A 13,579-nucleotide genomic window follows, 5' to 3' on the forward strand; every position below is an offset into this window, starting at 1 on the left:
CTTTCACCTGTATCTGTAGCAGCAATTAAAGAACTCCAAAACACAAGAACGTGGACATCTCATATACTAAAGGGAAACTGCACAGGTTTAAGCCCCACTGGAGCATGGCAACTAAATCCCATGACTCTTCTGAAGAGGCCCCTTCCTCTTAATCTGAGCCTGTGGAAACCTTTGCTGCAGACCTTGGTGAGGGGCAGCTTTAACAAGGAACATTGTCTGGGGGTCCCTCTGAACAAAGGAGATATTCTACAAGGGTACAAAAGCTTCTACAACCTATACCACTGAGGTACCACAGAGCCACAGTCAGACCAACCCTTGGCAGCTCAGACCTTGTGAAACTCGAGGGGGGTTGGAGACATGATTTCCTGCATTTCCTTCTCAATCTTCTTCATGTCCAGGTTCCTTTCATTCTTCTTGGCAGGGGAGCTGCTGCTGCCCTCAGTCTGTCCATCATCACAGCTGGAGTTTGCTTTCCTCAACGGGCTCAGTCCTGATGGGTTGACAGAGTCCAGAAGCAGCTTGCTGCCCTCCAGCCCCAGGTTGTGCACGCTCCCTGTCATGATGGATGCCTGTAGGGCAAGGGCACAAAGTCACTCTGCTGAGCCAGCATCAGGAAGAGATGGACCATGCAGCAACAAAGAGTGGCACAGGCAACAACAGGCAGGCACAGTTGTTCTCATTAATCAGAAAAGTACGTACCAAGAAGCTTTTGGTACCAAAAAGGTAGCCATTTTCAGATCTCAGCAGCTTGCTGCCAGTCTACTGCTGACCTGCTGCTGTGCTTCTCCCACCCCAACATGGAGCTTTATCTCAAAAGGAAACATTCATGAAGCATCTCATTTTTTGATGACTCCTGCTACACGAAGAGGGCCAGGCAGGCCTCATCCTGTGCAGGAACCTTCTCTGTGGTCAGGAAGGATGAACACCCCAATCTCAGGGGCTCGCAGAGGAACCACTGTCTGCCTAGTTCTTCAGCCTACCCCTGCAGCTCACCCTCAGCATTGCACTGTGCTGGCAATGGCCCAGAGAAGTCAGTATGTAGGACTCCACTGAGGCCAATTCAGCAGAGAAATTAGGATTTAATCTGTCAGCAAATGGGTGCCATCACTGAGCAAAACTGAGTTAAAAGTATGAAATTAAGTAGTCTTTAAGCCTGGTCATCCTTGATAGCATCCATTAAAAGATGCCTTTAAGTAGATTCTACTCCATTTGGCAGTGCTTTTCACTAATGAGATTACATTGATTAAAGCTAACGAAGGAGTCAAGAATCCAGTCTGTGGAACCTCAACTGGCTCCAGGTCACAGAGTCCATTTAAATGGCGTAATGAAAACTGTCATTTCGAAGTTCAGGCTCCAAGGGTCTGCAGTCCCATTAAATGTCAAAAGGTAGGAGAAACAAAAGGAAAGGTAGGGAGCATACAGCAATATTCAGCAATGCTAAGTGTGGCAAGTCAAAGAGCAAGTGCTCCTGTGCACAGGGGAAATATCATCTGACAAAATCTCCAAACAAGCTCTGTGCTTCAAGCCAGAACCAAGGCAAATAAAGGAATTCTGGTGTCAGTACAAAAATGCCAGCAGTACCCACATAATCCCAAATAAGGATGGATAAAATACAGAAAACCTTTTAGCTTTGCACGTTTCAGGTCCTTGCACAAAATTTACTTAATCAGCTTGAGCTTGGACAAAACTCAAAAGCCTGCTACACGCTGGAAGGACGTTGAGTTACCACATACTTGAAATACAGTTTAACAAACTGCAGTACAGCCAACCAGGGTACCTTTGTTCACTGACCTCAGCCAGCCTCCATACCCCAGGACACCGTGCTGTGTCATACCAACAGCAGCACTGCAGGCCCAAGGAGGAGAACAGAAAGGTCTCTGTCCATTGTGCTTCTGCCCTCCCTCATGTGCCACAAATACCAAACCTGGCCAGCACCCAACAGTGGTGCCTTTACTACAGGATCCGAATCCTTCACTGTCTTCATGGTATTTAAATAGTCCTTGCCCCATCACAAGCAATTTGCTAGGTGCTTCAGGTTAAGCACAAGGAGCAGAAAGGGCAATTCCAGACTTCTCCAGTCTGTGGCTGCTCCACGTTATTTTTCCCCTTGTCTTGGTTACCCTCAAAGCAAAGCAAGGCTGGATGCTCCACTAGACATACTGGGAAAAGCCTGTATCTACCCATAACCCACAGTCTGGGAGCGGATTTCCAGCCTATCTTGCATAATCATATGTGAATCTTGTTAGTTTTCAAATGTGGAGCATTTAGGGCCAAATTTAAAATAATAATAAAAAGAAATAATCTGAGGCTGTCATAAAATCACAGGAGGCCAGGAGTTGGGACTTAGAAACGTGCAATAGATCAAGAGCCCCAGTGAACACCGCAGCTCCCACCCCACACCTCACAAAGGATGGGCACGTGGAAAGGGAGGAACAGATCAGTGCTACTTTGGCTCTGACAAAAGGGGAGTTGAAACCCATGAGAATTCTGCTAAAAACACAGCATTTTCCAAAAAGATTACAGAAATCTGCTAAATACACAGAAACTCAAGAGGTGCTCAGCTTTTTGTAAAATTTCTTTACATTTTCTAAAGCATTGCTCTAACTGTCAAAGCTCCAGAGTCTTAAACCAGCACGATTCGAAAGCCCACCACCCCTGCACCATGGATCTCTGGAAAAGGACTGGGAAGAAATGTATTTTGTTTGTCCTGGCATTTCACAGTACCCAACAAATTCCTTCTCTTACATTTAGATGTCAGCCATTATGCAGAAGGGAAACATCTACACATCCTTCCAGAGGGGAACTTTTTCCTAAGCAGTCAACAACAGTTCAGAAAGGTTGCCAGCAGCTGCTTAAACTCATTTCTAAATACACTCAGGTCCAGGAAATAAGTGATCAAGGGAAAAGTTTGGGGGGGCTGGGGACATTGGGGCTATGTGTGTTGGTCTGCTTTATGTCAGCATTTTCTTACACAGTTAAGATAATAAATACAGTGTTTCGTGCTTCAGCACAATAAATTTAATTGAGATTTCCTCCCCCACTTACAGTTGCTAAGGATCAAGGAGGAAAGAACAATTATTGAGTCCCTTGTTACCAATATTTTCAGATATAGACCAAAACAGGACTTTCCTTTTCCACCTCCAATTATTCAGAAATTGCCTTTTCTCTCTGGAGCCTAAACGATATGCCATGGTGCCTAAAAACAGCCCCACTGGAGGTGATGGAGGGCACAAACCAATGAGATCTGCCCTGTACTCTTCACCCAGAAGGCAAGAGGAGAGTAGTTTGCAGGATCCCACTCCTCCTTTCACGCTGCAGGACCTGAATCGGGAAGGGGAGCAGCATGGGTCCCATCCTGCCAGGCAAGTTTGCTTCCTGTTGCTCAGTGGTCTCAGGGGAGGCCTTTATTTGCATCCCATGTCTTAGAAATCCAGGTTCCCCATCCTATAACCGGACACAATAATATGACCTCCAAAGCATTTTGGATAAAGAAAAGAGAAAGTGGTTTGTGAAGAGAGGAAACACCTTTATTTCTGCAGGAAGCAATTACTTTCTCAGATTTTTCCACGGGGAAGGCTGGCTGAAAAGCTTCCAATTACCTATTTCCCTGAAACAGTTTCCGGCAGGGTGACAGCTGAATGCAAGATGTATGTTGGGCCTGTCTATACTTGAAGTAAGCCAAGGCTTCGGTCCCAATGGGTTTTTTGGAGGATCCTTTCGCTTGGCCTTTAAGTGCTCTGGATAGATGGTATCTTTCCAAGCAGAGGGAAAGATACCACTTGATCGGGAAGGTTTGCCAACAGTCACGTGAAGATTGTTGGCCAGCAACGGTTTGCAAAAAGAGCGTGGAGTTCCTGGTAGGTAAGTCATCAGCCCAGGGAGAAAGTGCACGCAAGCAACTGTCTAATGAGACATAGTTATCCATTAGCACAAGCACTGACACAGATTAAACTCAGACCCTTCTTCACACCACTGGCAACACAGGGATGCTATGGACAATTAGCAGATCCGGAGGAACAGCCTGACATTCACGGCAAGAACAAAACAGTCAGATCAGCAGCAAATTCAGAAAGCGATTTACCTCAATCTCCCTCAAAAGTTCAGACTGGCCGCATGTTTCCAAATCCTCCAAAGCTTCTCCAAAAACACGCCAAAAACTATCCTCGTGAGTGGTCTCAAGGCCATTTTGGCGGGTGGGGTATCTGTTGTAACGTAGGAACCAAACATTGTCAGCACTCTTCTGCAGCGGGGTGAAAGCCGCGAGGCTACAGCAAGTGTCTCACCAGTAAAAGCAGAGACTTGAAGAGTCTTCATATACAAAAGCAAACAATATGAACTTTTCAGACAAGAGTCCGAATACGAGACCTCCATGCATTTACTAACGGGGCAAGCGTCCTTCAAAGGAAGAATTAAGTTGGTGTAGTAATGTCAAAGTTCAAAGGGTAAATTAAAAAGTGCCTGTGGAAGATTGTAGGTTTAGGAAGACGTTTTGGTGAAATAGAGAAGTGAAAGAAAAAAGGATGCGTTATGGGTAAACCAGGAGCCTCAGAGACTGTTAGTACAAAGGCTGATGGGATAGAGCTCAGATCTGAGACACAGAACACCTGAGAAGAGAGAGAAAAACACAGAGGGTAACAGACATGGTGAGAAAATGATAAATACATTAGGTCTCTATGAGAGTAAATAATGCAAAGATGTATATAAAAATGATTGCCCTGGGCTGGACAAGTAAACGTACGCTACAGCCAGCTCTATCGCCAGTGCCGTGTATAACGCATACAAACCAAGTTCAGTTTGCTTTGGGATAGCCAGGGAACTGCGCTGTTGCTTTTAGGTCTGATGTATGTAATAGTCATGGCACTTACAGCCATGTACAGACTGCCACCAGTTCTGTCTACAACAGAGAGCAGGGACAGAGAGAACCACTCTCAAGCTGGTACAAACACATGTTAATGCGAGCACTGGGTGGTGGGGCCTGCTGGGGGTTCTGCAAATTCCCACATTGGCAGTTTCAGCATCTCGTCTCTCTGACCACAAGACATGTTCAATTCTTAGACTGATGAAGTCTTCTGAACAGGCCAGAGAGGTAGGTGACACCAGACACTGCTTACTGAACACAAGGCTTTGTGCAAAGGGGACAGTGACATTAGAGCAGCCCTAATGCACCTTCTGCACATCTTATTAGGAGCTGCATGGACGAGGCTCCACCTCTGCAACATTTGCCAGCATCTCTCATAGCTTAATGGCCATCAGCACCACAGACAGGAAGGGATGCTCATCCACCAGAGCTACTTAGCAAAGTCAAAACATTTTACTTGAGTACAGGTCAAAGAGACATTGGCCTCCATGGGCTACTGATAGGTGGGTTTTCAGATCTCTGTTAACTGCCAAGTCTTTAGTGCACACTTTGCTTTTTCATCCACTGTTTTCAATGGGACTCTGTAGCAGGCATAAACTTACACACACACTTTGCTCCTCATGGAATCGTGGCCTGCCTTGAGAGAGCAGTACCTGACACATCTTATTGTATTTTAAATTTACCCCCCACCTTTCATCAGCTCTTAAAGGACAGTCTTTACAACAGGCAGAAAGGTCAAAAAAACACCCAGCAAGACTTTACAACAACAAACCACAGCTTCACTCCAAAAGGAATTTTTGATTCTTTCCCCTTACTCATTTCCTTCCTCTGGTCCCAGGTTCCCAAGAAGGCGAATGTCCCTTCCAACTATCAGTTTCTTGCCTCTCAGTTCAGTAGTATAACAAACACTTCCAGGACATGGACGAATCAGTACATGCTCTCACACCACTGGGTCAGCAGGTTTTTCCAGGCTAAAGGCAGAAAGGGCTCGAGACATTTTGTTTATCTCCCCTAATAAAAAGGGCTCAGCAGCATGAACCGTTTCACTTGCACTTTGACATCAGGGCTCAGAGCCCTCATTAGGGACACACAGGGCTTCGAGTGCTCAGATTTGCTAACTTCAGCTGTCAGCAGCCTCGCTGGGAGGGCCACGAGGGATCAACGACCTCTGCAAGCTGGCTCTTGCTGAGAGGCAAAACAAGAACAAAGTCTCTGCTGCTGCCAGCCTTCCTGCCAGTTTGATCATCTTTAAATAGGTGGAAATGGCCATGAGATGTTCTAAGGGTTTTGTTTGGACAAAACAAAAGTTAAGGAAAAAAATAAGAAAATAAAAGAACTGACAGTAACAACACGACACACACGACTATGGGGACTCTGGAGGATGTCAAGGGAAGGGTTAGTTACAAAGCAGTGAGGCTTTTCCACCACGTCTGGCTCAGCAAGGGACAGCCTCTGGCCAGGGTAGATCCAGCAGCATTTTCACCCAGAGGGGAAGCTGCAGCCTCTTCCACAGGTCTAGGAGGCATTGCAGGATTTCTCCCATGCTGTCCGAGCCAGGGGATTTTCTCAACCATGATCACTCAGCATGGCTTTGACCATGGTGCTGGAAAGGCCAAAGTTTGATGGAGAGAGATGTCCAGCCACAGCTTTGGGAGATTAACTTGGACATGCAGCCTCATATTGGTCCTCCCGGAGCTGTGGTTGACCCTTTTTGGCTTCCTGGCATCAGCCTCATATGAAGCTGCATCCTCACTCAACAGCTCTGTCCAACACATGAGGGGACAGCCCTGGCCATGCCTATTTATTGCACCTCACCTATGAAAATACTGCAGCCTTCACACAGCAGGAGTATGAGACATGGTAAGAACCTGTGGTCCATGCAGCTGAGACCGCCCTAACTCCAGACATGAATGTCACCTGGCCCCAGCAGAGAAGCTACACCCAGAGTAACCTGGCAATGTGGAGGTGGTTTGACAGAGCAGACCACCACCCCAGCACCCCTCCCCATGGCTACCCAATGCCAAGATGGAGACATCCCTGGCCACTACATCACATTCCCATACTCCTTTGTCCCTGTGCATCCATCCACACTTGCAGATGCATCTCCCTGCCTCCTCCCACTCCTCCATACCTGCTGGGCTTGTCCCAGTCTTCTTCATTGAAGCTTCCATCCATGTAGGGGTAGTTTTTTCTGGGGTCCCCTGGAGGGGTGCTGCTCTTTTGCCTGCTGTGTCTCCATTCATGTGGATGGAGAGCTATGCCTGCAGCCTGAGGTATGTACGTACCTAGAGAAGGCAAGAGGGGATGGGGGGGGGGGGGGGGGGGGGTGTGAGGGGTGGAGGGAGTGGAGAAAGTGAGAGAGAGAGAGATACATACTTGATCAGAAAACTCAAAAGGAGTTAAGCCATGCTGGGCCAGGAGAGCCTCCTTCCCCAAGTCCCAAACCTGAGGTCATCTGGATTGCATACTGCTTCCATATCAATCATCCAAAAGGAATTTTTCTTCCCACCTCTTCTTGCTTTAACCAAAGCAGCTTCTCAGGGTCCTGTCATAAGGCTGTGCATTTCCCCCTTGCTCCCCCTCCCCCCTCTAAGTAGCTTTGTGGTATGGGTCCAGGATCCACAAACCTGGGGCTATATATGCCCACAGATGCAGATCTCACCCCCAGCCAGCTACAACGAACCCAACAGAAATTGTGCTGCTGAAAACAGAAAATTGAGCTTTTTTAATACAGCAAGACACAGACTCACAGGATGACAAGGTTGGTAAAGACCTTTGAGATCACTGAGTCCAACTGTACCTGTCCTCTACTAAACCATATCCCTGAGCAGCTCATCTACCCATCTTTTAAATACATCCAGGGTCAGTGACTCAGCCCCCTCCCCGGGCAGCCTGTTCCAATGCTGGATAACCCTTTCAGTGAAGGACTTTTTCCTAACATCCAATCTGACCCTGCCCTGGTGCAGCTTGAGCCCATTTCCCCTCATCCCATCACCTGTTGCTTGGGCAAAGAGACCAACTCCCACCTCTCTACATCCTCCTCTCAGGTATCTGTAAGGCAGCGATAAGGTCCCCCCTCAGCCTCCTCTTCTCCTGGCTGAATACCCCCAGTTCCCTCAGCTGCTCCTCATAAGGTTTGCTCTGCATCCCGTTCCCCAGCCTGGCTGCCCTTCTCTGCACACACCACTTGAGGTGCAGCCTCACCAATGCCAAGCACAGCATTAATAGACGAGGACAGCATCAAAGAAACTGCATCCAGAGCAGCCAGATGCAACAGCCTCCCTTCAACAAGGGTGATGGTGGTGAGGGTACCTGGTGGTGGTCACCAGCCCCAGTGTGCTCAGCAATGGTAAGCAAGGAAGAGCCAGCCTCAATCTTGAGAGGTGCCAGCCCATTCCTGCAGGTGACAGAGCCCTTCCATGCCGTCAGGATCAGCTGGGGCAGGTACAGAAAACTGATTCAGGGACATGTGACAGGCAAGGAACAGGAAGAAAAAACTGCTGGCTTGAGAGAAGGGAAGGCTCACCTGTATCACACTTGATAGGATATCAATATGTACCAGACAAGTTTCACTACATCTGCACCCAAGGACTCTCCTATACTGCAGTGTCTAACTCCAGAGATGAAAATCCAACACTACCAAGTCACAAGATCCCTGGGTCTCACAAGGAGCTGCCTGGACAGAAACCTTCCAAAACAGAGCATTCCTCAGCAGCCTCAGTGCCATCTGCAGTGGAAATAAATCTCCCGAGTTCCCTGCCCACCTCCTGCTGCCCATTCAACATTTCAGAGAAATACTCACAGCCTTTCCAAGAAACACTGTGCACTTCCATCACATGCTGTGCCAAGCGAACAGGAAGAGGTAACGGAGAAACACATAATTAAGGGAGACTTGACCTCCCAAACAGCTAAGAGCACTGGAAATACCCAAAGACAACGCCAGCACTTTCTTTGAAAATGCCAAGACCTGTTATTTCACTTAGCTGAGTGTTTCCTCTGTGTGTTTTTAAAGGTTAGACTGCTCTGAAGAGAGCCCCAGAAAAGTGCTTGCCAACACCTCACAGCAGCCAGGAACGCTCGCTGCCTGCCAGAGCAGAACAAGGTCCCTGGATGCAGGTCCCTGGAGTGGGCGGGCAGCAGGTCTGGGCACAGGGGTCGGGGACCGCAGGGGTATGTGTGCAGAGCTGTCACTCGGATGCCACCGGTTTCACCTCCTCCTTCCAGGGCGACGCTGGATCCCTGGGATTCAGAGCCACCTGGTGGCATGTTCCCACCAGGCCCAGCACCGCTGCTTCAACAAAACCTTTCCCTCAGCGGTTCCTTAAAGCTGTGGACAAAGCTGAAACCAGCAAGGCTGCAGAGGTCAATTTATAGTTCTCCATTTGGGGTGTAAAACCCTGTCTCCAAGCTCTCTATGGCTCTGGTCTCCCTGCACCCTTCCTTCCCCGTCCATCCCACGGGTGACCCTGTGTGTCCTTCTTTGCAGCATCCTCTTTGCAGCCAGTGCCAGCACACCATGCAGCCAAATGCAATTACCAGGGAAGATGAGAGAGCCCCTGGAGCAAAGGTGCAGTCTATGGATGTTGGACAACTTGGCATCAGCCCCGCTCCCCTGGGGCTCTGTGCTCAATTACTCTTCTCAATTTACCAGTAACATCCATTCCTTTGCTGAACCCAGTGCCCAGCCTGTATTAACATCCAATTAGATGGAGAAGGATTGCAGCATTATGAAGGGTAGGGGATTCCTCCTTAACAAAGCCTCCAGTCCCAGCTGCATTCTTAGATTTAGATTTTGGACCAACGGAGGCTGAAGGAAGATGCAGGCAGGGTGGAAGAGACACCTGTGCAGTGCTGTCCTTTGACCTTTCCTACACCAGTGCAGTGAGCACAGGTACTCCCCTTGCTCAGCACACTGAAGACCCTGCAGCAGCACTCCTGTGGCATTTCTCCTTGTTTTGACATTCTGTTCTAGATAGCAGTCTTTTCACCAATTTCCTTTCACAAAGGCAATTCAGGGGTTTGGGTTGTTTCAACATGGGCTGATACTAGCTTACATCACTAAATCTGAACTGGAATAACTATTTTCCAGGGCTTTCCTCCAAGGTAAAAGCTTATTCCCATGACTAGAGCATCCTCCATCCCAATTCCATATGTCTGCCAGAAGCCACAGCTGAACAAACCTGGCTTCGAAGACATGTGTTCATCTGATCACTCACTGGAGAGTTAGAGATACTTTCTTGTAGTATTACCTTAATTATTTTGTTAAGTGAGTGCTTCTAGTCACAAAACATTCTTGTGGATTTTAAAACATCCTGAAAGGATTAATGTGTCCTGCACGGCCTCTCTGGAGAACTAAAAGTGAGCTATGGACCAAATACTCTGTAAGACATATGGCCAGTGAAAACTTTCTCCGATTATGTGAATTATAAAGTGTTGCAATTGTTTTGAAATTGAACAGTATGATGCCACATAAGCCAGAAAAAATGTGCCAATAAAAACCTGAAACAGATACATCAACTCAGAGCACCACATGAGTGCATTTTAAAATACATTTTGTTCCTTGCTGGAAGTGAGAAGTCATGTAAATGCAGTCAGAACACAGGCTTGTGCTCATATTCAGTCTCCAGACAGGTTCAGAGGCTCTGTTTACCTTCTCCCCTGGCCCAAGGATCCCTAAAAAAAGACAACCCTGGCTTACCTTGACTTCCATAGCCAGCATCAATGCCGGAGCCATCCCAAGACTCCATAGCACTGTCCACGCTAGGAATTGTGGTAGAGTACATCTCAGACAGCTTGCTAGTTTTCTGGGAGTCTGTCAGTTCATCTTCTGGGTCGCTCACTTCGTTTATACTCCCTGACTTCTTGGGATAGGATTCTGAAACCAGAAGATGCCTCTTTAGCAGGAACAAAGAAGCCTCAGGGAGAGGAATATGCTGATGTGGGACCAAGCCCCAGTACATTGAGACTTTTGAAGAACCTCTTTAGCTCTTCAAAATTACTTGAGAAAGAACTGTGCAATACAGGTGAAAGGGATTCATGCAGTATTTTTGTCTCAAGCTGAACTGAGAAAAAATGTGTGAGTTTTTAGCACGTGGAACAGAAGGAGCAGCCAGGGGGATCTGACGATTCCCAAATATGAGAGATTTGGGACCTAATCTCAATTCACAAGCGCATCTCCTTGTGCCATTGGAAGCTTCTGCTGAACAGCCCTGCCCAGAGGAGTGGTTGCCTTTACAAGCAATAGCCCATAGCCACTCTGGCCTGAGAGCCTCCTTTTTTGCTCAGATCAGCAGTGTTTCTAGCCAAATTGCTTCTGGCACGATCTGCCTTTGGGGACAGGACCTAAACAGTGCCAGAGCAGCACCGAGTCAGGGCGCTGGCTGCAAACTTTGTCTACAAGGAGATGTTTCCAGTGGGATTCCAACGACAACCAACCTACTCCAAACTACCACATATGAAGTTATAGCCCCCTTTCAGGATCGTTCAACCTCCTATCAATTCAGGGCTAATCACCACCTCTCCAAGAGTCTCCCCATGCAGTTTCACAACAACTGTGGAATTTCTGGGCTTGGTATTTGGAGAATGAATTTGCCCTGATTAGTGATTGGAAAATGGAGAAGTGAATATGGATGATGAAGCTCAGACTTGCCCTTTCATTACTTTAGTAATAACAGGCCCTTATTATCATTATATCAAATTCCCTTTCAGGCAGAAGCTATGCAAGGAATGGCTTCTCAGCACAAGCATTTCTTTGTACTGAATATTTTAAAGTCCTCGCTGATTAGATATCCTGCTAGCCATCCACATCCTGGATCTCCGACTCACAGAGGCTGGGATGAAAAGCCCTCTGAAAGTCTGCATTTGTCAATGAAGACAGATTATTTTACCAAACAAAGGCCAGTGTCCTGAAAGTCCCTACTTTCCAAGCGTTCAGAAGATTGCTCACCATGATTAACTCAAGATTACCTTGAAATTTCAATTACACCTGCTTCATTCTCAGAATGATTAACGAACCTCCAACTGGCACTTGCGTGTCAATTATTTCAGTGAGTCGCTGTAACAATGCTAAGTGTCAGCAGGGGGGGAAAAAAAAGACTATTTCAGACCAAGGATCAGGTCTCTTGGCTGCAGGGAAGGAGACCAGGGTTTCTTGAAGAGGAATCAGTTCCTGCCATTCACCACCCCCTGCCTGGGCTTCCTCCATTTGTAAAAGAGGCACATTGCCACATGTTTGCATATTGCTTTGACTTCCACAGGAGGGCTATGTTTAAGAGTGATGCTAGTTTTTCAGCTGCAGGACAGGCGTCCCATGGGCCAGGCTTCCTTGGAAGAGCTTTATCACTTGATTTCTTCCAGTTTCTGTAGTGATGTGGGCCACTGGCTGGGTAGGTCCAGCTAAACCTAGAGACTGGAGAAGTGTGGCAGAAAAAAAGATAGAAAATACTCTGTGTGGGGAGAGACAGAAATGCAGTCAGAATGACCAGCTTCTTTCTGAACTTGATGAAAAGGCCTCTGTGTGCTTGATTCCAAAGAAGCTGGGGAGAAATGTTTGTGTGTTCCCTGGTTTTGCTAATCCTTCCTCTCTCCCCCCAAAAAGTGGCCTGCCTCTACTAAGTATGCTCTTGCTCTTTGACAATGTGTCAAGCAGAACAGCTTCAAGGTCGCAGGCAACTTGACAGGGAAATGAGATGAGATGATTTCTAGAGTGAAGGGAGATGCTTTGAAAGATGATCTTAGGACCCCAAACCAGGAAAAGGGGTGTAAAAGATTTGAAAGCGATTAGCATTAAAAAAACTCAAAGGTGGGGTGGGTTTTTTCATGGATTCAGAGTCCCCTTGCTCATTTTGGAGAGTTATAGTTCAAAAAACCCTACACTCTTCTACTTTTAAAAGCATCTTCTGCTTCACTGCTGTGTGGAACACCCACACAGACAGGGAATGGCACCAATTGCACAACGTGTCAATCCGAAAATCAGTTATGATTGCCCATAAACCTGCTGCCTAATCTCCTCCCAGTACTCCAGAAAATCCCTTGCCTGCCTTTAAAAAAAACAAATCTGTGAGTCAGAAGTCCAAAAAGCACCCATCTTTTCCCTCTGTCCCCAGGTGCTTTGCCTCACTTTCCACAACACATGAAAGAAATACCCACAGTGCTACATAACTCCCTCGTCCCTGCTGGGGTGCACCTTCACCCTCCCATCCCAACCCAAGCTCCCCAGCTCACTCTCAGTCTGCTTCTTGATCTTCAGAGTGACTGTCTCTCCTGCCATCTGCAGCAAGTGAATGGCTTCGCTCAGCGGTTTGCCCTTGAGGCTCACGTTATTAATTGCTAATATCCGGTCACCGATGTGGATGGCTCCAGTTCTGGAGAGAAAAGATGCTGTTAGAAACTTCAGAGCAGCGATTCACAGCTCTGCAAGACAGGCCATTAAGTTGTCGCTTGAAGCAATAGCATAATAACTCTCAGCACTTGCAAATACGCCTTGGTTTCCCCTCAGTACACTTTATACCTGTGATTTCCTCTTCATCACCACTACCAGGATTCATCCCCCCACCTTCCACCTGTACATATACATACAAACACACACAGGAACATATGCACTCCTCAAGTCCCAGCCCCTTTGGGAACTGGGACTGCAGACCAGCTTACAGTCAAACCCCTTCAAAGCAAGAAGATCTAGGAGCTAAAAGCATGAGCACTCCCAGCATGTGATGTCCACCA

The 13,579-nt window shown here is 47.3% G+C and overlaps 1 protein-coding gene across 1 annotated transcript in view; it reads right to left on the reverse strand.

The window, feature by feature from the left end:
* Positions 1 to 13,579, reverse strand: part of GRIP2 (glutamate receptor interacting protein 2) — a gene marked incomplete at its 5' end in the record, with an annotated part of 282,134 nt that overhangs the window by 4,676 nt on the left and 263,879 nt on the right. Inside the window, 5 exons of the mRNA XM_084269642.1 lie at positions 330 to 569; positions 4,082 to 4,202; positions 6,990 to 7,143; positions 10,557 to 10,733; positions 13,082 to 13,221. Of these exons, the coding sequence (XP_084125768.1) occupies positions 330 to 569; positions 4,082 to 4,202; positions 6,990 to 7,143; positions 10,557 to 10,733; positions 13,082 to 13,221 (832 nt within the window). The remainder of the gene's footprint in view (positions 1 to 329; positions 570 to 4,081; positions 4,203 to 6,989; positions 7,144 to 10,556; positions 10,734 to 13,081; positions 13,222 to 13,579) is intronic.

The sequence above is a fragment of the Gallinula chloropus genome, assembly GCF_964237585.1.
Source record: "Gallinula chloropus genome assembly, chromosome: 12".
NCBI classification, from domain to species: domain Eukaryota; kingdom Metazoa; phylum Chordata; class Aves; order Gruiformes; family Rallidae; genus Gallinula; species Gallinula chloropus.